Source organism: Nelumbo nucifera, chromosome 2, assembly GCF_055504915.1.
Source record: "Nelumbo nucifera cultivar China Antique chromosome 2, China Antique-T2T, whole genome shotgun sequence".
NCBI lineage: Eukaryota > Viridiplantae > Streptophyta > Magnoliopsida > Proteales > Nelumbonaceae > Nelumbo > Nelumbo nucifera.
The window spans coordinates 109,503,138-109,524,588 of NC_142650.1; the positions used below are offsets into that span (position 1 = coordinate 109,503,138).

The 21,451-nt window shown below is 36.6% G+C and overlaps 1 protein-coding gene across 1 annotated transcript; it reads left to right on the plus strand.

Annotated features, from left to right (window-relative positions):
• Positions 1 to 608: 608 nt before the first annotated feature.
• On the plus strand, positions 609 to 2,336 carry LOC148802778 (uncharacterized). The gene is made up of 4 exons (XM_088897987.1): positions 609 to 1,117; positions 1,592 to 1,779; positions 1,900 to 2,139; positions 2,203 to 2,336. The coding sequence occupies exons 1-4, from the start codon at positions 609 to 611 to the stop codon at positions 2,334 to 2,336; spliced, it is 1,071 nt and encodes a 356-aa protein (XP_088754113.1).
• Positions 2,337 to 21,451: the final 19,115 nt, after the last annotated feature.

Below are 21,451 nucleotides of genomic sequence, written 5' to 3' on the forward strand. Positions count from 1 at the left end.
ATCAAATCGTGATTGCTCAAGAGGACCAAGAGAAGACGATGTTTACTTGCCCATTTGGCACTTTCGCCTATAGACGGATGCCTTTTGGTCTGTGCAACGCTCCGGGTACTTTTCAAAGGTGCATGATTAGTATATTTTCTGACTTTATTGAGAAGTGCATTGAAGTGTTCATGGATGACTTTATTGTCTATGGTGATTCATTTGATGATTGCTTAGATAATTTGAGTAAAATTTTGGATAGATGTGTTGAAACTAATTTAGTTTTGAATTATGAAAAATGCCACTTTATGGTGAAGGAAGGCATTGTGTTGGGACATGTTATTTCTGCTAGAGGAATAGAGGTCGATAAGGCAAAGGTTGATTTGATTGTGAGCTTACCTTACCCTACAAATATTAGGGAAGTGCATGCTTTTCTTGGACATGTAGGTTTTTATCGTAGGTTTGTCAAGGACTTTTCAAAAATTGCCCTGCCATTGTCTAAATTGCTTCAAAAAGATGTGCCTTTCGACTTTGGGGATGAATGCAAAGAAGAATTTGATAAGCTCAAGAATTTGCTGACGATTGCACCCATTATTCATCCACCTGATTAGAACTTGCCCTTTGAAATCATGAGCAATGTGAGTAATTATGCTGTGGGAGCAGTTCTAGGTCAGTGGATTGATAGGAAGAGTCATGTTATTTTCTTTGCCTCGAGGACGCTGAATGCTGCACAATGCAAGTACACAACCACTGAAAAGGAGCTATTAGCAATTGTGTTTGCTTTAGCTAAATTTCACTCATATTTGCTTGGCTCTAAAGTGATTGTGTTTTCTGATCATGCTGCTTTGAAATACTTATTGGCGAAAAAGGAGTCAAAGCCGAGGCTGATAAAGTGGATACTTTTGCTCCAAGAGTTCGATTTAGAGATCAAGGATCGAAGGGGAGCTGAAAATTTGGCGGCGGACCATCTAAGCAGGTTGGTAAAAGATGAAGACTCCTCTCCCATCTCTGAGCTTTTTCCTGATGAGCAACTGTTCCAAATAAAAGGTATGGTCCCTTGGTATGCTGATATCGTGAATTACTTAGTTACTGGAATTTTGCCTGGCTATCTTAGCAAGTTGATGAAGGATAAAATTAGGTATGAGGCAAAATATTATGTTTGGGACGAACCTTATTTGTGGAAATTTTGCTCTGATCAAGTGATTAGGAGATGTATCCCTGAAAGTGAACATATGTCGATTTTAAATTTTTGTCATAATTATGCTTGTGGTGGCCATTTTGGGCCAAAAAGAACTGCTAGGAAGGTCTTAGATAGTGGGTTGTATTGGGAAACCTTATTTAAAGATGCATACCTATTCTGTATAAATTGTGAAAGATGCCAACAAACAAGTGCATTGTCTCGTAGAAATGAGATGTCCCAAACTCCCATTCTTATTTGCGAAATTTTTTATGTTTGGGGTATTGATTTTATGGGACCTTTTCCTTCCTCTTGTGGTTTTGTTTACATACTTTTGGTAGTTGATTATGTCTAAAAATGGGTGAAAGCAAAAGCCACCAAAACTGATGATTCTAAGTGTGTTGTAGGTTTTATCAAATCTAACATTTTCAGTAGGTTTCGTATTCCTCGAGCCATCATAAGTGATCAAGGGACCCACTTCTGCAATAGAGTCGTTGAAGCCTTGCTGAAAAAGTACGGGGTGCATCACCGAGTCGCCACTGCCTATCACCCCCAGACAAATGGACAATCTGAGGTTTCCAATCGAGAGGTCAAGTCCATTTTAGAGAAGACGGTGAATCCAGGTAGAAAGGATTAGAGCCTACGTCTAGATGACGCACTTTGGGCATACCGAACCGCATACAGAACACCAATAGCGATGTCTCCTTATAGGTTAGTTTTTGGCAAATCTTGTCATTTACCAGTTGAAATCAAGCATAAGGCATATTGGGCAATCAAACATTGCAATATGGACATAGAAGAAGCTGGCAAGGCAAGAAAGCTCCAATTGCAAGAATTGGAGGAGTTACGGTTAGAAGCGTATGAGAATTCGAGAATCTACAAGGAGATGACCAAGTTGTTTCATGATAATTTGCTTTTAAGGAAACAATTTATGGTTGGTCAAAAGGTGTTATTATATAATTCTCGACTCCAACTCATGCCAGGTAAGTTGCGTTCTAGGTGGATGGGTCCATTTGTTGTTATTAATGTGTTTCCTTATGGTGCAGTGGAGATCAAAAGTCTCGATACAAATAAGGTTTTCAAAGTGAATGGGCATAGATTAATGTTGTTCCATGAGGATGCAAATGTCTCCTCCTTGGTAGACATCTCGTTGGACCTCCCTCATTATTCATTGAATTAAGGAAGCAAGAAGGACATCGAGCATAACGAAGTTAAACAATTGTGCTTGTGGGAGGCAACCCATTGTGTTTAGTTATTTTTGTTCAGTTATTTTTATTGTTTTCAATTTTAGGAACATGGTTGTGTTTAGCAGCTGATTTCACATCTGAAGGATCTCAACAAGGCATTCAGGGAAGTTCCCTTACATCTTTCTATCGTACGCACAGTCATATACATTGGGGACAATGTATACCTTAAGTGTGGGGGGATTAGGGGAATTTGATATTTTCTGGGGTAACTCTAGCATGCTTCGATCATCACTTTTTAGCGTTGCTTTTTGAAGCTTATGCTCCCTAGAAACTTATTTTTGAATCATTTCAAACTATTATGAATTATGTGCTTAGGTTGAATAGACAGGATATGATGCAAGCATGACTAACTGAAATTTTTGGCTACATAAGGTACCTCATTATTTTAAATGATCAATAGGCAAGATTCAATACAAATTTAATCCTTATGAGCGTTTGATTAATTTTCTTCTAAATGCCTGTCAAACACGGTTTGATTATTCTAGAACTTGTTAGCCATGTTGAGACCACGATAATGAGTTCTTGGATCGGAATGAAAATGGTGATGCCCATTCTACTGCAAAAAATAAATAAATAAATAAATAAATAAATAAATAATAATAATAATCGTGACTAATGTGAGATGGAGCATAAAATGCACTCACATCTAGAAGCGAAAGAAAAGGGTTAGGTGGAGCATAAAATGCACTCACCCCTAGAACCCCAAGCCCCATTTCACCTTTTGATGCATTGAACTCATGCTTAGTAGTGGAGATGTGATACATAAGAGCAAGCTTATGGTAATAACATACCTTGTTTTGACATGAGAGACTAATGATACCTCAAAAACAAAGAGAGGGTATTTGATTCTGGCTGCATTTGATTGTTAAAACAATGAGTGCTTATTTTAGTCCAAAAAATGTTTAGTCGGTGGAAGGCTTGCTTCCTTGACTGTTGATTTAACTTGGGATCATGAGGAATGGTGATTTGAGATTACTCTTTGACAAGTTAAAGGCGAAAAAGAAATGAAAAATGTGAAGATTATTAAGTCTGGATAGAAGCATGCGAGAGGACACGCATCATGTTGAGAGAGAGTTTAAAAATCAGTAGGTAGTTTGTTTTGTTTTTGCTTGAGTTTTGTCTTGCCCGAGGACAGGAAAAGTTTAAGTGTGGGGCGATTTGATGTGAATAAAAAATATCATATTTTTATCCCCAAATATTCATTCTTTTACACTAAATTAACACTTAATTGGACTCATTACTCTTGTATTTCGATTCAGGGCAAGCCAGAAGGTGACATGAGGAAAACAAGGCTAATCGGATGATTTTGCACAGTTTTGGAATCATTCCGTAATCTGGGCATAACTCTCAAATTCGGACTACGATTGGGATGATTCAAGATGCACTAGAAGGATAAGGGAGAACTCCACAACTCTCATGTTTTGGGTTTTGACAGATTCGATCTGCATCAAGGTCAAAATCGGGCCCGAAGTTGAAACAAATTTGTAGTAAAGCCCAGTTCACAGCTGAAGCCCAATTCGCAGAAACGCCTTGTAGCAGCCCAAATTATTAAAGAAGCCCAACTCGAATTCAAGAATGAAGAGTCCTCTCAGATTTAAATTTCAAATGTAATTCTAGAATGATAAGAGGATTGAGATTACTAGATAAGAGATAGGATAGGATTAGATCAAAACCAATTTGGACTTTCTATTTTTTAGGATAATCTCCTAAAGGGAATTGGAAAACAGCCCTCTCCCTAAAGCTATATAAACGGGGGGCGGACTAGCTTCAGCCACTCAATCAATCAGAAGATTAGTCCATCCATTTGGGAAGCAAAGCAAGAAGGAGTCGACAACCATGAGCGGCTGAACTTTTCTTTTCTAATTCAAGGGGGATTTTAGATTCAATTGTGTCATTGTGAGGTTGTGTTTTATTTGAATTCTTGCTTTTAATTCAAGTATTTGTTGATTCTTGCGCATATTTTTTATGGATGTTAATGTTGATTAGTCTGACAAATTAATTAATATTGATCTTTCTACTGTTATTCATGATTCGATGATTCGTAATTGTCACGAATAGTGGTACAAGTAGCAATTAGGATAATATCTTTATGGGTCAATTATTCGTGACAGCCTTTGACCAATGTATTGGCATGTTTTAACCTAAAGGGAATCAACGGAACAAGATTCGATAATTGCAGCTATCTCAATTATTGTTATTTTGTTTAAACTATTTTCACAGAGGTTATTGCTACCATTAATTGATATGGAACGCTATCGCACCCAGTCGGTTAATGGTAAGTGTTGATCGAATGTTGGGTTTGGTCAACTAATTTAGGAAAAAATGAGATTTATTATGGCTATCCTAATAAATCCAAAGGTTAAATACTTTAATTGTAAGACTGCTGAAGTTTACGTATGATCGATGACCAATTCGAACCCTTGGATCAGAATTCGGTAAGACTGATTTTTCCTTATTAATTGTTAATTGCTCTTTTGTTATTTTAGAATTTTAATTATTCAAATTTCCCACTCTTTAAATTGCGCATTCAGCTGAGAAATTACTTACTAGCTCCCTGTGGGATTCGACCTGGTACCACTATTACTACAAATTTATTGTAAGTTGGGACTAGCATTAATTTTGAGGGCTTCGACAACCCGTCACCCACCAACACATTAATGACCCAATTAGATAGAATTAAATGGGTTGCGTTCAACCCAAATCAACATGAATCCAACCCAACTCATTTAGATAAAATAATGAAAATTACACAAAAATAAAAAAAATTGCAGGAAATAAAATAGAAATTAAACAAAAACAAAAAAATGCATAAAATTAATATAAATTACATAAAAATTGAAAAAACAAAAAATTACAAAAAAAAAACTGAAATTGCATAACTATATAATAAAAATTATAGAAAAACATAGAGAATGAAGAAAAATAACACAACTTACAAAAAAAAAAGAAAACCTAGAAATTGCAAAAAAAATAGAACAAAAACTTGAGAATGATATAAAAATCATAGGAAAACATAGAGAGTGAAGAAATATAATAGAAATTACAGACAATATAAATAGCTACCGGAAACATTACAAAAATTTGTAGAAAAACCGGGCCAATGCCTCTCAGCTCATATAAGGATACTTGTTGTTTAGATATCTAACAAACAATAATAGTAGCCCAATTGCACACATACCTTAATACTATTGATTCCAGATTCTAATGATCCTCTTCCTCACCACCCCACAAAAAAAAAAGTTGAATGGAGCCAATCCAAGAAAAAACCCTAACTCAAATGATGGTTTCTCTTCCTCTAGCATTCGATCTTCTTTCGAAATGATACTACTACTACCATTAGAGGTGTAAAATAGGTCATGCCGGCCGTGACTCAGCATGGCCTGACACGAATTTGAACTGGCCCAACATGGCGGTCCATAGGCCATGCCAAGCCTGGCACAATTGTGTGGGTCGTGCTGGCCTGGGATTTTAGGTCCACGGGCCAAGCTAACATGGCACGATCGAGCGGGCCGTGCCGCCAGCGGCCCTCATGCCAGCACAGCCCAACCTATAGCCCATCCCAGCATGGCCCGACATAACCCATATATATTATTTTTATATTATATATATTATATTTATATAACATTATATAAATTGTTATTATATAATAACATATAGTATATAATATAATAAAATAAATATTTTTTTAATTTTATTATACTAATTTATTTATTTATTATATATATAATAAATTTTATACATCAAAATTCATATAAAATTAAAATTTGAAGTTTTTTGTCAATTTTTTAAATAAATAGCTTTGGCCTGATGCACGACCCAACCTGGCCCAAGGCTCGGCCCATGGGCCAGCCCAGCCCACGACATGACACGGGCCTAGCCCGTGGGACCTGTTGGGTCAACCCCCCAAGTTATCCCTAGGGGGGCATAGCCTGGGACAGCTCGTGGGTCGGCAAGGCAATTTGAACTGGCCCAACATGGCGGTCCATAGGCCATGCCAAGCCTGGCACAATTGTGTGGGTCATGCTAGCCTGGGATTTTAGGTCCACAGGCCAAGCTAACATGGCATGATCGAGCGGGCCGTGTCGCCAGCGGCCCTCATGCCAGCACAGCCCAACCTATAGCCCATCCCAGCATGGCCCGACATAACCCATATATATTATTTTTATATTATATATATTATATTTATATTATATTTATATTATATTTATATAACATTATATAAATTATAATTATATAATAACATATAGTATATAATATAATAAAATAAATATTTTTTTAATTTTATTATACTGATTTATTTATTTATTATATATATAATAAATTTTATACATCAAAATTCATATAAAATTAAAATTTGAAGTTTTTTGTCAATTTTTTAAATAAATAGCTTTGGCCTGATGCACGACCCAACCTGGCCCAAGGCCCGGCCCATGGACCAGCCCAGCCCACGACACTACATGGGCCTAGGCCGTGGGACCTGTCGGGTCAACCCCCCAAGTTATCCCTAGGGGGGCATAGCCTGGGACAGCTCGTGGGTCGGCAAGGCAAGGCCCGCACAAAAGTGCATGCCCATGACCCATTTTACACCTTTAACAGCCAATAGATTAGGGTTCTGGTCCAAAGAGAGAGATTAGTAGAGGATGAGGCTTTTTGCCTTCATATCTCAAATATGTAGAGAAGGAGACTTATCACCCTTAGATCTGAAAGTTGTAGAGGAGGAGGAGACTTGTCACCCTCAGATTTCAGAGTTGTAGAGGAGGAGACTTACCATTCGTAAAGGAAGAAAATTTGTCGAGATTTCTCTCCAAGATATAAACAAATGATGAAAAACTAGAATCCTTAATTGATGGATATCCGTTGGACACGCATGACCCAACCTACCCAAAGCATTTAAAATTTTGTTATTGGGTTGACCCACTCGCTAAGAATCCAATATTAAAAATTACATCCCAACCTACTAATAAATGGGTGGGTTGGGTTAAAAATTGCTGCCCCGGGTTACAAACAAGTTGGTTGACTTGTCAAAAGAGATAAAAAACTATTATATAGTTTGCAGAAAATAGAAGATTATAACTAACTAGAGAAAAAAACTATTATTTATAAATACCCCAAGAGACCTAACTAGAGAAAAAAGCAAAGCAATGACCAAGCACAAGGATTATAACTAAATATCTATTATATGTGGACGGGTTGAAACAAACCAAGCAGCAACAGGTTTTATCATCCTAACAAGACCAAATGTTACTTTGTTTGCAGCAAGTAAAAGAATTAAAATCTCTGGAATTGTTCACACAGAATGGTGCACACTGGTTGATGGTTTGAGGAGGGCAATTTTGCTAGATATCTAGTCACTTTTTGGTTTTTCTGACTCAAAAGGCATTGTGAATACCATAAACAATAACTGGACTACTGAGTGGAGCATGAGCGCCATATATACAAGAGAAGGTCAAAAGCCTTATGAGCGTTTTTGATGATATTTTAGTAAATCATATTAGTACAACCTCAAATTGTACTACCCACAATCTAGTATACAATGCCATGTAAGTATAATCACTTAGTCGAACATGAGGCAACATAAAGTCTTCCAATAATGATATTGATATATGAATGAAGTCATTTCCTTTTGGAAAAGAGAAATTGTTTGGGTTATGGTTGAACTGGCCCTGGGTGTTTTGTGTCCCTTCCGTAGCTGCCATATCACTTCAGCCACATCAACACCACATAAGATCGATAAACGCGACCAAGGAAGGAGAACCCCGTACAGATAAGGAGGACGGCTCCGGTGGGGATCAAGACATATGCTGATGACCTCAGTGGATGACCTCATCCCGACAACCTTAGAAGTCTCATCCGAATAGGACACGGATCCTCGATTATTAATAGACAATCCCCGCCCAAGGTAAGGGAATTTTGAATCTTCAGCATCCATAATGTTATTATGCCTTTGCTCAGACCAGCACGTTTCTCTCAGTTGCTTGGCCTGACCATCCACTATCCTTGACTAACTTGAGTGTTGGAGTACCTACCCAGGGAACAACTCCTCGGGCCTCTGACCATATTCTTGTTTCAGCCCTTGGTGCGCAGCTTCGTCCTTCCACCTCAACTTCGCCAGTTGGTAGGATTATCTAACTGTGATCTTGGTTTGGGACACCTTGAATCAGACAACATCAGGCTGGTACCGTTTGTGGGAAATGCACAAAAAGTCATTCCCAATTTACTTTCTGCACAATCAAGAAACATGCCAAGAAACGCATTCGACCACTCCATAGGCCAATCTACATCTCAGGGACATGAAATTAAACTTAATGATATGCTCTTTTTTTTGTAGTAAGGTAAAATTAAAAGGCCTATCGATAGCAAAGTTGTAGTAGAGAACATGAAAATATATCGATGCGAGTTTAGAGTGTCGAATGTGTGTACCTTTGGAGTTGAAGAAAACATGAATGAATTGGAATTGGATGAAAATTCATGACTATCGCATGTGTGACCCTTTGGAGTCGAAGATGATTTTCGTCCCCTATGAAAATTCAAGACTACCTTCTTAACTCCTTGATTTGAAGCACCGCGTCTATTGATGATGAACTAGAAATCGCTCAAACGGCATCGGTCATGAACAAAGAATCCCGCAAACAAAATAAACAATATATACAAAAAGTGAAAATAACAGATCTGATTAAGATACCACCGAATTCGGGAGGGTTCCGCATATATCAACTACGACTTGGGAAGGCTTTGGATTGGGTTGACCTCAAATTGTTTTCGAATGAGAATGATGCTGCAAGAATGTGATATCTCGAATCCAAATAAAAGCACGATAGGGATAGGCTTCAGCAACGCCAACTTCCGTGAAAGAAGAAAAAAGAGGCCACAAGATTCGAGGGCAAGGAAAAGGCCCCCCTCCCCCCTTAAAGCACTATGACGTATCTAAATTCAAGAGATTGAAGATAAAAAGAAAACATGGCGATGATACTCAGATCAAAACGTCGATCACAAAGAAATCCAACAACTTCCAGAGGTAAACTTAAAAACAAAGAAAAACAAAGAAGTGGATCTAAGATACCGGCAATACAATTTAGCTACAAATACCACAGAAGGCAAGACAGGTACGCCATAACAGAGATTCTCAAAAGAAGAGAAAAAAATCAGCATAAAAAAATGATCACCAGATAATCTAGCAGCTTCCTGAGACAAAAATCAAAATGTAGAAAAATAGAGAAGTAGATTTATGATTAAAAATAAATTAAGAGAAGAAAATAGAGAGAGGATGCATGATAATCGTACAGACAAGAAAATGGTGGAATTCATTCAGCAACAAACCATGCATCAGCATCAGACTTCTAATGTTCCCTTCCATGATGACAAAGCTATGCCTCTCCATTTGTTGAGGCAGGTAGCAGGGAAAGGAATGATCGAAGAAGAAGAAGAAGAAGAAAGGGAAAAAAATAGAGAGAGAGATTGTGATAAGGGTGGGAAGGGTTCTAGAAGTGAGATGGTGCTTTGTATTCAGATGGGACCAAAGAGATGAATCTGGTAGTGGCAGTGGTGGTGAGGAAAGAACAAACCAGGGGATGGGAAAAGTGTTCAGGAAGACTCCCACTACTGTGAACTTTGTTGCTGTTGTCTAAGAGTTTTGGGAAACTCCTACTAAACTAGGTTTCTATATCGGATCTGGTGTCTCTAGAGTTCTCAATAATGGTTACCACATGAGGTCGGAGGCACTTGCTTGTTGAGTTGGGATATGATGGCGACAATCCTGTGATCGTTGTCTAATGATGCCCAACGAAGATGAAGGTAGACGGATGCCTTGTCATGACTGGAGTCGATCGTGGGAAGTGGTGATAGGAGACCACACTTGCTTGTCGTCTTGATTACAACGGAAAATAGGAGGTTGGAACAAGGTCCCTATTAATCTCTGCAAATCCTTTCCTTCAACCACCATCCTTAGCTCTCACCCAATGAAATTCTCGAAGATCAGAGATGGTAACCAGAGATTATAATGTAAGCACCATGGTAAGGCAGAGGTTGGTCAGTCTTCGAAGGTTCGGAGATGGTGGCGGGAAAGAGAGAGAATGTGGGGAAGAGATGAGAGAAGGGAGTTGTTTCTCTCTTAGAAATCCTAGGTCAAGATTGTATTATGTTGTCCCTGGGGAAGAATTTCTCTCCTCCTTTTATAGAAAGAAACTTAATGTTATTAAGGAAGAAGTTCTTTCCTATTTAGAAAGAGGATCTTTTCTATTAGGAAGGGAGATATTTCCTTTGTTTAAGGCCAGTCCCTCACCCTCAAATCGTACACTCTCTATTAACCATTAAACTCTTACTTTGCTCTTTGCTTTCTACTTTCAACTCAACTAACTCGGTACTAACTTGACGGTTGGAGCCCTCATGCCTGAGTCCACAACTCGGGCACTCTGACACCATCTCCCTTGTAGAAATAGCTTAAGCGACCTCACCCAACTCATCTTTCCAGCAAGGACAAGAGCAAATCGATCAAATCAAAAACCATAGGCACTCTCTAAAAGACTAATTGGTTTGTAGTCTTTTACTTCAAGATTGCTCTCTTTCTAAGGGATAACAGCTAAAATGTTAGAGCTAATATTCCAATTACATTGCAATATTTGTTGTATATTAAATCAAAGTTTCAACTAATCATATTAACGACATCACATAGTCTAATTATTTTTCAATGGTTCATATTACACAAAATGTAGTTATCATCAGTCTTTAACAACACTAAAGATATCAATGTCACATTTTGCTTTGTTATAATTCATTCACCTTCATGTTATCTTACAACATTTTCCATAGAATGCACCATTTTGCCTAAAGTTAATTCTTGGTTCATTTAGGCATATTATTTCAGAAGCCTGACACAACCTTGGGATTTGGTGTGAATTCAAACTTGTAGAAAGGCAAGCTCTCCAAGTGAATGCCAGTGGGCCCATATATAGCAGATCTGGACTTGCTTTAATCTCATGTCACTATTCTCTTTTTTGGAGAATGACTATTCAGCCTAGGGTCAGAATTTTTAGGCTCAAAGTATAGTTGGGGTGGATGCCAGCTCAGAATTGATGCCAATTCACGGGCGGGCACTAGTATATAGAGTGGGGGATTTTGACATTTTGACATTTTTGAATATTTATAGGTTGGTAGTGGAAATCAGAAATTTGCATTAAGACTGTTTGTATTTCTTCATTTCTTTTGTTTTTGTAGAAATCTATTATGACCACAGTTGAAAGGCCTTTTACTTATGACTAGTAGTCGTAACCCAACTGGGGGTCTATGACAAGCCATCTTTTGGATAGCTAAGGATAAAAAATATTGGTCCCTCTTATTTGTGCCCCAACTATAATATGTCCCTATAACCCTATCCTTGAAATATATTACATATAACAAGACGGGAAGGCCGAACCCATTCCTGGGCCTCAACTTAGGAATTTATTTGGGTTTAAAAGGCTTGACCCCGCTGGTGTTATAGTGGCCCTTATCTAAATAAAGTTGTATTATCAGCCTTGGTCTACACATTTGTTTACCATTAGGATGCTATCAGTAATTTGTATATTTCTAATGAAAGAATATTGGTTTTCAATGATTTCATCACCAATTACTCTTTAATTCTGTCTACTAAAACTAATGATGGATAAAAGTGGCTCACTAGTCACCCATCGCCACGTTGGCATCCAGTGCAACTACAGATTACCTTGGGACTTTAACTAGCATCAGGTTGGAACTTGCTCGCCAACAGGAAGGATTCATGTCACAATGGAGTACCGGAGCTTAGTTGGAGACAGTTCGGTGAAGACCGAGCTACAACATCAATTGTCACCTTAGAGCATTTATACAGCACAAGCATCTGACAAGTTCCTCGATCTCATAATAGCTGACCTACATTACTCACTCATTTTGTACCAAGCAGACCACTTAATACCTTTGATATGCTTGGGGGCACGCCACTCATTTAGCAGCACTTACAGAAGTCTCCCCTATTTCTTTGGAAAAAGGAAAGTGGTCGACTAAGTGACTGTCCTCAAGTGTCCCTAAGATCCGGGAGTTGAGGACCGTTCACACCAAGAATCTTGGAGATGTTCTAATCGCTTCCCAGAGCTTGCTTAAGGGCAGTCCCTCACCCTCAAATGGTACACGCTCTATTAGCCATTAAACTCTTACTCTGCTCTTTGCTTTCTACTTTCAATTAGATCTCCTGACTCGACACTAACTTGACGGTTGGGCGCTCACGCCTGGGTCCACAACCTGGGCACTCTAACAGCATCTCCCTTGCAGAAATAGCTTAAGCGACCTCACCCAGCTCATCTCTCTAGCAATGACAGGAGCAAATCGAGTAAATCAAAAACCATAGGCACCCTCTAAAACACTAATTGGTTTGTAGTCTTTTACTTCAAGATTGCTCTCTTTCTAAGGGATAACAGCTAAAATGTTAGAACTAATATTCCAAATACATTGCAATATTTGTTGTATATTAAATCAAAATTCCAAGCAATCATATTAAAGACATCACATAGTCTAATTATTCTTCAATAGTTCATGTTACACAATATGTACTTATCATCAAAGTCTTTTATGGGAAAATTGACAATTTCTTTTAGACCTTACAGTCATTTCCAAGGAACAAGAAACAGAGGAGGCCAATAGAAAATGGTCTCGCATTTTAATTAGTTTTAAATTTAATTTACATCAACATTAAACCATTGTTGTTGGGTAACTAATATTGTGTTAAACATGGAATGCAATCCTCTATGCATATCCAGAAAAACATGCATCGACAATGCCCCATAAGATGAACGCTTATGGATATATCTTCCCTTAACTTTGTTTAGTGTTCCTGCTTTTACCACAATGGGTCACAACAGCTTCTACTAGCTGTTGTGACTAGTTGTTGAGACTTGATCCTAACTCCGCCACAACTTTCTAATTCTGATAAAGATCCCCTCTGTGTGCATCTCATCAATTAATTGAAAAAGATTCTCATCATAAGACTATTTAGATATTTTTAAATCCCCAAAGTACCATTTATTCATGGATTTTCTAAAATAAGCGTTGGTGTTCAGTTTAGCGTTTTTCTTTTTTTTCAATTTCCATTTCTTATTGATATAGTTGATATTAATTGCATGTTGTGTTTGTTGCAATTCAAGGTTTTTATAGAATTTTCTTCGGTTTTTTGTTATGATTTTCATTATAGAAGTTTCTGAAATGGGTACTTTGGTAAGTTAACTTCTTTGTCACTCAACTTAACGAAGAGGGGGTCTTTGTTGGAATTTGAATGTTTAGGGGGGTTTGTGGAATTTGTTTATATTATATTGTATAATCAATTAAATTTCCTGTTTAACCTTCTTATTCTGATTCTGATGATGCATTTGGACTTATGTTTTTCTTTCTTTTAAGCATTGTAACAAAATAAAAGGACTACAAACTATTATCAACAAGAAGAAATAGAGTTGTTCAACAAGGCAATCACATATAGGGGCTATCTTGGTGTTATAAGTACACATGCAAAGTCTTTGTGCTTATAGCTGTCAAATAAATGAGAGACTATTGTAGTGTCCACTTGCATAAAGAGACTTTGACTAAATCCAAACAGATATATAAGTTTGTTTATATCCCATTAATGCACTAATTATTGAATGTTTGAACAGATAAAAATAAAAGAATATTCAGCTTTTTCGGCTGCTCGAAAAGCATGATTGCTCCACAGACAAATATGGTGTTAGAAATTTATTCAACCTGTGATTATCATCTATTATTGATTAGCTTCTTTTTACCCATTTTCTTTTTCCCTCTTTAGAATTTTAAAAGTTCCAAATCCTCATTGTTTTTCTAGCCTCTGCATAAAAGTTTGTGTTGTTGTTTCTTCTTTTGTTGTACAAATTTGACTACTCCTTATATTTGTATATCTTTACAAATATCTTTTACTTGGATCTCAGTTTTAGAATTTTCCCCAATTAGGCATTTCAAATTTACCTTTAAACCAAAAATATTCATTCAGGTGAGGTGCAAATTTTCTCTTGTACATCTGAAGAATCATGTAGGGATCATCATTTCCTGTAATAGTCAAATCTCTAGTTGAGAAGCATGAGACATGCATGGGTTCAAGCCTAAGAGTGGCCACTATGTGAAAAAATTTCCAAAGGTTAGGGTTTATATCCTCTCCTTCCAAAGACATTGGATAACCAACTTGGACCAATATTGGGTTAAGGAATCATATGATAGTAGCAACAATTATTGTTTTATTGCACACTTTCTTTCTATTCATATTTTCTTGTTGTGTTTCTTGATATCACGGTCAGTCCTATTAAAACTTGCAGATCTTCTGAGGGCAATTGTTTTTTCTTTGCTCTTTGTGTCTCTTTTATTGTGTAGCAGGATCAATTGTTGATTCTTGGCACATGGCACATGTAGAGAGAGCAACCAAGTTGTAGATATTCTTGCAACTTTGTTGTGACAACAAGGAAAATTGTTTTTTCTAATTTGTAATCAATGCATGACCAACCTCATGAGGTATGTATTTCAGTAAAAGAAGATTTTCATTTGGATGGCCTAAAATTAGACATCCTTGGTTAATGTTTTGTAAAATGGAAATTTGAACTAAAACTTGTTTCTTTTTCTTCTGCTTTGGTTACCCACTGTTAAGAGGAACTAAAAGGTCTATGTTTATGTTCCCCTCTCAAATAGGGGTCTGTATGAAGCCTTTTCTAGTTGGAAGATGGGTAGGGGAGGTTCAAGTCACCTAGAAATTTGGTTGCAAACTTGCTGGTAGAAATTTGGATCTGCTCGAGTCCTTTTATAACCTAGCCTTTTAGTTGTAAAAAACCATCTGAGATGCACTATGTTTTATGGTAGAAGTTTAGTTATTTGCTTATGTAGGACTTCATGCATACAATTTGTCCATACCTTATATTCATTAACTAAATTCTTACTATATATTCAAAATTAACATACAATATTATCTACAAACTCACCTCAATTAAGCCTTATCCGAACCGTATATATGGGGTTGGCTCCATAAATCCTCTTAGGCCATTTCACTTTCTTTATTGTCATAAATCCTATTAACCCAACAAGATTTGATCATGGAAATAGATGAGAAAGGTAGAGTATGCTATTGGGTAATTTTTAGCAGAGTTCACATAATTAAGCTGGGTAGTAGTGAAAACAGTGCTATAATGAAGTTAAACATTGAAGGTATGTCTGTAAATCTTTGAAGGCAAAGATCAAGACATTAGCCTATCTTTGGCATAAGAGCCTGATTAAATGTTTGAGATTTTTCTATCCCAATGATTTGATTCTCCTAATATATGAGTTTATACAAAGAGATAGTGCAAAAAAATTTGATATGTAAATCAGATTTTATTTAAGGTGAAGTACATTATTATAGGAGCTACCCAAGGACTAGTTTACCTTCATGAGAATTACAATTGACACTTGCTTCACAGGAATATCAAATCAAAGAATATTCTTCTATACATGGAATTCAAATCCAAGCATACATATATTGCATTTGATGGAAGTATTGGTGTCTTGGCAAGACTATTTATAAGTTGTCCATGGCTTGTAAAAAAGCAGGATCAGCCTGTTTTATGGAACTAGGTCCATAACCATTCTTTAGTGAGGTTCTTGCTAATTGCTTTAGTTTTAATCCATATGGTAGGGAAAACTATGGTAATTCAAGTTAGGCCCATGGAAACTGCTTTATAACATACTAAAGGCTTGCATACAAATCGCATAATTAAAACTTTTAGCACGTACAAGCCTGAAGGATGGGTGTGGGAAGGTAGTAATGTTTTAATTCTTTAGTTTTTCGATATAGAATACATTTTTTTGAAACTTTTCTAATAAAAACAATTGAATAATAATTCTTAATCAACTTGAAAGCAGTCATACTAACATATCATGGTGCAGAGAAACCAAAGAAAACAGATTCGAAATGGCACTCAAATGAAAATAAAATAGAGATAAAGAGAAAGCAAACACAAAGAACAAACAAATTTATGTGGTTCGACTTATAGCCTATGTCCATGGGCGAAGGAGGAACAAAAATCCACTATGTAGTAGGTAATGGAGAAAAATACCGAGTTGTGCTCTCACAAAAAATCCTATGCCCCAAAATACACCCAATATCTCTCAAGACTCCGCATTTTGCACACGAGAGAAAACCCCCAAAAAATACATGACTCTTCGTATTTGGTTCAGACCTATAAGATGAATATGGGTCAAGTCCATACCGCAGCGGGGGTTGCGGCCCCACACCCCCAATGGTGATTTGTGGTGGGGTACGGGCTTACACATCCACCACAAACCACTATGAAATTGCCTTCGGGTTTTTCTCAAATTAATTCGGAGCGGATTCATGAAGCAGGTCGCTACAAAGAAATCAAGGCACAAACATAACAAATCTCCAGCTTGGCATGAATTCTTTCAAGCATCACGGAATAGTAATCTCCCTTCACCTTATCGAACAAAAGCCCCAATGGGCAAACTCAAATGCTGCAAACAACAATCAAGTCAAAGCAATGGTTGAACTTAGCCATAGGAAGAGGCTTTGTTAACATATCAGTTGGGTTATCTACAGTACCAATCTTCTTCACAATGATATCTCCTTGTTCTACAACATCACGAACAAAATGGTACCTCACATCAATGTGTTTCATCCTCTCATTGTACATTTGATCCATAGTCAGATAAATAGCACTCTGACTATCACAGTAAACAACAGTCACTTTTAAATCCAAATTGAGTTCACCAAACAAACCTCTCAACCAAATAGCTTCTTTAACTGTTTCGGTCACTGCCATATGCTCAGCTTTAGTAGTAGATAAAGCAAGAAAGCAGTTTTAACATCTAATTGTTTTAATTCCAAATTATGCATGTCAACCAAAGCAAGAAAAACACGAATGGAGCTATGTCTAACAATTGGTGAGAAAACATCATTAAAATAAACACCTTGTACCTGATTGTAACCTTTTGCAACCAGTCGTGCCTTATATCTAGCATCCTCTACACCCAGAGTACCTTCTTTTCTTTTGAAAACCCATTTGCATCCAATAATCCTCTTTCCTTTAGGTGGTCTTACCAACTCCTAAGTCTGGTTCTTATATAAGGATTCAATCTCTTCATGCATAACTGTCAACCACTTAGTAGAATTAACAGATGAAATGACTTCTACATAAGTATTGGGTTTTGTAACATCAACATTTTTTTGCAATTGACAATGCATAGGCAACCAGATCAGCATAACCATATCTCTGGGGTGGTCTAATCTCTCTCCTTGTTCTGCCTGTAGCAGTAGAATATTGCTGCTCCTCTTCTTCCTCTTGTACATGTTCTTCTATATAAATAGAAATGGGCACTTGGACTGATGTAAACTGAGGTGAGGAAGCACTTTTAACTTATAACTCCACCTTCTTTCCTGAACCTTGTGTTTTCTTTGCATCACAAGAATTTGAAGACTCCTTTCTTGGGTGAAGCATAGAAAATTCATCAAAAGTAACATCTCTGCTAATTATGAACTTTGGTGATTTAGGGTCAGGACACCACAATCTATATCCCTTCACACCTGAAGCATAACCAAGAAATATGCATTTCTTGGCCCTAGGCTCAAACTTGCCTTCATTAACATGTGCATATGCTAGACAACTAAATATTTTCAAATTTAAATAATTAGGAGGGTTGCCAGACCATACCTCTTTTGGAGTTTTACATTCAATGGCTGTAGATGGAGATCAATTTACTAGGTGACAAGCCATATTAACTGCTTTTGCCCAAAAATCCTTTGAGAGACAAGCATTTGACAACATGCACCTTGCTCTCTCTAGTAGAGTTCTGTTCATACGTTCTGCAACTCCATTCTGCTATAGTGTTTTAACAACAGTACGATGCCTTACAATGCCTTCATTTTTGCATAACTTATTAAACTCATTTTCACAAAACTCTAAACCATTATCTGTTCTCAATCGCTTGACCTATTTTCCTATTTGCTTTTCAAACAAAGTTTTCCACTGTTTAAAAGTCACAAATATATCATTCTTATGCTTCAAAAAATAAACCCATACCTTCCTGGAGTAGTCATCGATGATGGTAAGAAGATATCGAACACCACCTTTTGATGGAATTTGTGAAGGTCCCAAAAGATCTGAGTGAACATAATCCAAAGTTCCCTTTGTCCTGTGAATAGTTGTATTGAAACTGGTTCTTTTCTATTTTCCAAAAATACAATGTTCATAGAAGTCAAGATTTCTTGTACTTTGGCCACAAAGAAGGCCTCTCCTACTTAACATAATAAGTCTCCTTTCACTCATATGTCTAAGCCTCATGTTTCATAACTTTGTGGTGTCAAACTCAGATAAAATGATGTATAAATTGCAACTGAACCTGTAATAGTAGTACCCTGTAGCACATATAGACTTCCTATCCTCATTCCTTTCATCACAACAAGAGCACCCTTACTAATTTTCAAAACTCCACCTTCAGTTTAATATTTACAACCTTCAGCATGTAGAGTGCCAAGATAGATGAGATTTTTCTTTGAGTCTGGTACATGTTGTTCATTTGTTAATGTTCTCACAACATCATCATGCATTCTAATTCGAATTGTTCATTTTCCCATAGTTTTACAAGAGACATTATTACCCATCAATACAACTCCACCATTAATAGATTCGTAGGTGGAGAACCAATCCCTATTGGAACACATATGGTAGGAACAACCCGAATCCAGAATCCATCATCCTTGGATCTAGTTCTATCATCTGTCACTAAGAAAACAACCACATTCTCATCCTTAGCCACACTAGCCTCTACAGAGTTATTCTTTTTCTTTTCCTCATTCTTATTTTTATTTTCCAACTTATAATATTCTGGTCCTCAGCCACACAACTTCGAGGCTGTTGTGACTAGTTGTTGAGACTTGATCCTAACTCGACCACAAATTAATGAGTTAAATAAAATTTAGGGTAAATTATAGATTAGTACACTATACTTTTGGGGTGGTGGGAATTACCCTTCTCAACTTTCAAATTCCGAGAAAGATCCCCTCTATTTGTAATCTCATCAATTAATTGAAAAAGATTCTCATCATAAGACTATTTAGATATTTTTAAATCCCCAAAGTAGCCTTTATTCATGGATTTTCTAAAATAAGCGTTGGTGTTCAGTTTAGCGTTTTTTTTTTAATTTCCATTTCTTATTGGTAGTTGATATTAATTCCATGTTGTGTTTGTTGCAATTCAAGGTTTTTATAGAATTTTCTTGGGTGTTTGGTTATGATTTCCATTTTATAGACGTTTCGGAAATGGGTATTTTGGTAAGTTAACTTCTTTGTCACTCAACTTAACGAAGAGGGGGTCTTTGTTGGAATTTGAATGTCTAGGGGGGTTTGTGGAATTTGTTTATATTATATTGTATAATCAATTAAATTTCCTGTTTAACCTTCTTATTCTGATTCTGATGATGCATTTGGACTTATGTTTTTCTTTCTTTTAAGCATTGTAACAAAATAAAAGAACTACAAACTATTATCAACAAGAAGAAATAGAGTTGTTCAACAAGGCAATCACATATAGGGGCTATATTGGTGTTATAAGTACACATGCAAAGTCTTTGTGCTTATAGCTGTCAAATAAATGGAGACTATTGTAGTGTCCATTTGCATAAAGAGACTTTGACTAAATCCAAACAGATATATAAGTTTGTTTGTATCCCATTAATGCACTAATTATTGAATGTTTGAACAGATAAAAATAGAAGAATATTCAGCTTTTTCGGCTGCTTGAAAAGCATGATTGCTCCACAGACAAATATGGTGTTAGAAATTTATTCAACCTGTGAGTATCATCTATTATTGATTAGCTTCTTTTTACCCATTTTCTTTTTCCCTCTTTACAATTTTAAAAGTTCCAAATCCTCATTGTTTTTCTAGCCTCTGCATAAAATTTGTGTTGTTGTTTCTTCTTTTGTTGTACAAATTTGACTACTCCTAATATTTGTATATCTTTACAAATATCTTTTACTTGGATCTCAGTTTTAGAATTTTCCCCAATTAGGCATTTCAAATTTACCTTTAAACCAAAAATATTCATTCAGGTGAGGTGCAAATTTTCTCTTATACATCTGAAGAATCACGTAGGGATCATCATTTCCTGTAATAGTCAAATCTCTAGTTGAGAAGCATGAGACATGCATGGGTTCAAGCCTCAGAGTGGCCACTATGTGAAAAAATTTCCAAAGATTAGGGTTTATATCCTCTCCTTCCAAAGACATTGGATAACCAACTTGGACCAATATTGGGTTAAGGAATCATATGATAGTAGCAACAATTATTGTTTTATTGCACACTTTCTTTCTATTCATATTTTCTTGTTGTGTTTCTTGATATCCTGGTCAGTCCTATTAAAACTTGTAGATCTTCTGAGGGCAATTGTTTTTTCTTTGCTCTTTGTGTCTCTTTTATTGTGTAGCAGGATCAATTGTTGATTCTTGGTACATGGCACATGTAGAGAGAGCAACCAAGTTGTAGATATTCTTGCAACTTTGTTGTGACAACAAGGAAAATTGTTTTTTCTAATTTGTAATCAATGCATGACCGACCTCATGAGGTATGTATTTCTGTAAAAGAAGATTTTCATTTGGATGGCCTAAAATTAGGCATCCTTGGTTAATGTTTTGTAAAATGGAAATTTGAACTAAAACTTGCTTCTTTTTCTTCTGCTTTGGTTGCCCACTGTTAAGAAAAACTAAAAGGTCTATGTTTATGTTCCCCTCTCAAATAGGGGTCTGTATGAAGCCTTTTCTAGTTGGAAGATGGGTAGGGGAGGTTCAAGTCACCTAGAAATTTGGTTGCAAACTTGCTGGTAGAAATTTGGATCTGCTTGAGTTCTTTTATAACCTAGCCTTTTAGTTGTAAAAAACCATATGAGATGCACTATGTTTTATGGTAGAAGTTTAGTTATTTGCTTATGTAGGACTTCATGCACACAATTTGTCCATACCTTATATTCATTAACTAAATTCTTACTATATATTCAAAATTAACATACAATAT

Bases quoted from the DNA above. Each gene is read 5' to 3' on its own strand.
- LOC148802778 (XM_088897987.1), top strand. From the start codon at position 609: ATGAGCAATGTGAGTAATTATGCTGTGGGAGCAGTTCTAGGTCAGTGG. The intron at 1,118-1,591 runs GTATGAGGCAAA...CATTTTCAGTAG, and splicing joins TTGATGAAGGATAAAATTAG to GTTTCGTATTCCTCGAGCCA. The intron at 1,780-1,899 runs GTAGAAAGGATT...GTCATTTACCAG, and splicing joins AGAGAAGACGGTGAATCCAG to TTGAAATCAAGCATAAGGCA.